The following is a 533-nucleotide window of genomic DNA, read 5'->3' on the forward strand; positions in this document are numbered from 1 at the left end:
CAAGCAGGACCCTACGAGCGGCCCCTTCCCCTGCGTGGAGCTGGTGGCTCCTACTCACTGCCCGGGAGCTTCAGGTTGTCCACGACGGGCAGGTAAACCTCCCTGTCCCGCCTCTCCTCCTCCGGCGTCCGCTCCACCGTCAGCTGGTAAAGCTTCAGGGAGATGATGTCGTGGTTGTCTGGAAGCAGAGTAGAAATGAGTCTTGACGCATCACTGATAAACACGGCTCCAGACAGGGCTTCGAGGGCCACGGGCGGCACCCAGGAGGGCAGAGGCCTCGGGCTCCATGGAGGACCTGACCTGCGTCTGCCCACATGGTGCCGCCGGTTCCAGGCATGCCAGGGCTGCTCCCCGAGTTCTCCAGGGGTGGGGACTCCACCACGGCCCTGGGCAGCCTGGCACAGCCCTGGGCAACCCTCCAGGGCAAGAAATTGTTCCTCAGGGACAACCTGAAGGTCTCCCCTGAGGCAACTTGAGGCCATTGCCTCTTAACACTCAGGGCGAAGACATCTCACCCCCTACCTAGCTCCAGG

General features: G+C 63.2%; 1 protein-coding gene across 1 annotated transcript in view; it reads right to left on the reverse strand.

The window, feature by feature from the left end:
* Positions 1-58: 58 nt before the first annotated feature.
* LMAN2L (lectin, mannose-binding 2-like) overlaps positions 59-533 on the reverse strand; it is a gene marked incomplete at both ends in the record, with an annotated part of 4465 nt that continues 3990 nt past the window's right edge. Inside the window, one exon of the mRNA XM_008942355.1 lies at positions 59-178. Coding sequence (XP_008940603.1) covers positions 59-178 — 120 coding nt within the window. The remainder of the gene's footprint in view (positions 179-533) is intronic.

Source organism: Merops nubicus, unplaced genomic scaffold, assembly GCF_000691845.1.
Source record: "Merops nubicus isolate BGI_N331 unplaced genomic scaffold, ASM69184v1 scaffold26226, whole genome shotgun sequence".
NCBI lineage: Eukaryota > Metazoa > Chordata > Aves > Coraciiformes > Meropidae > Merops > Merops nubicus.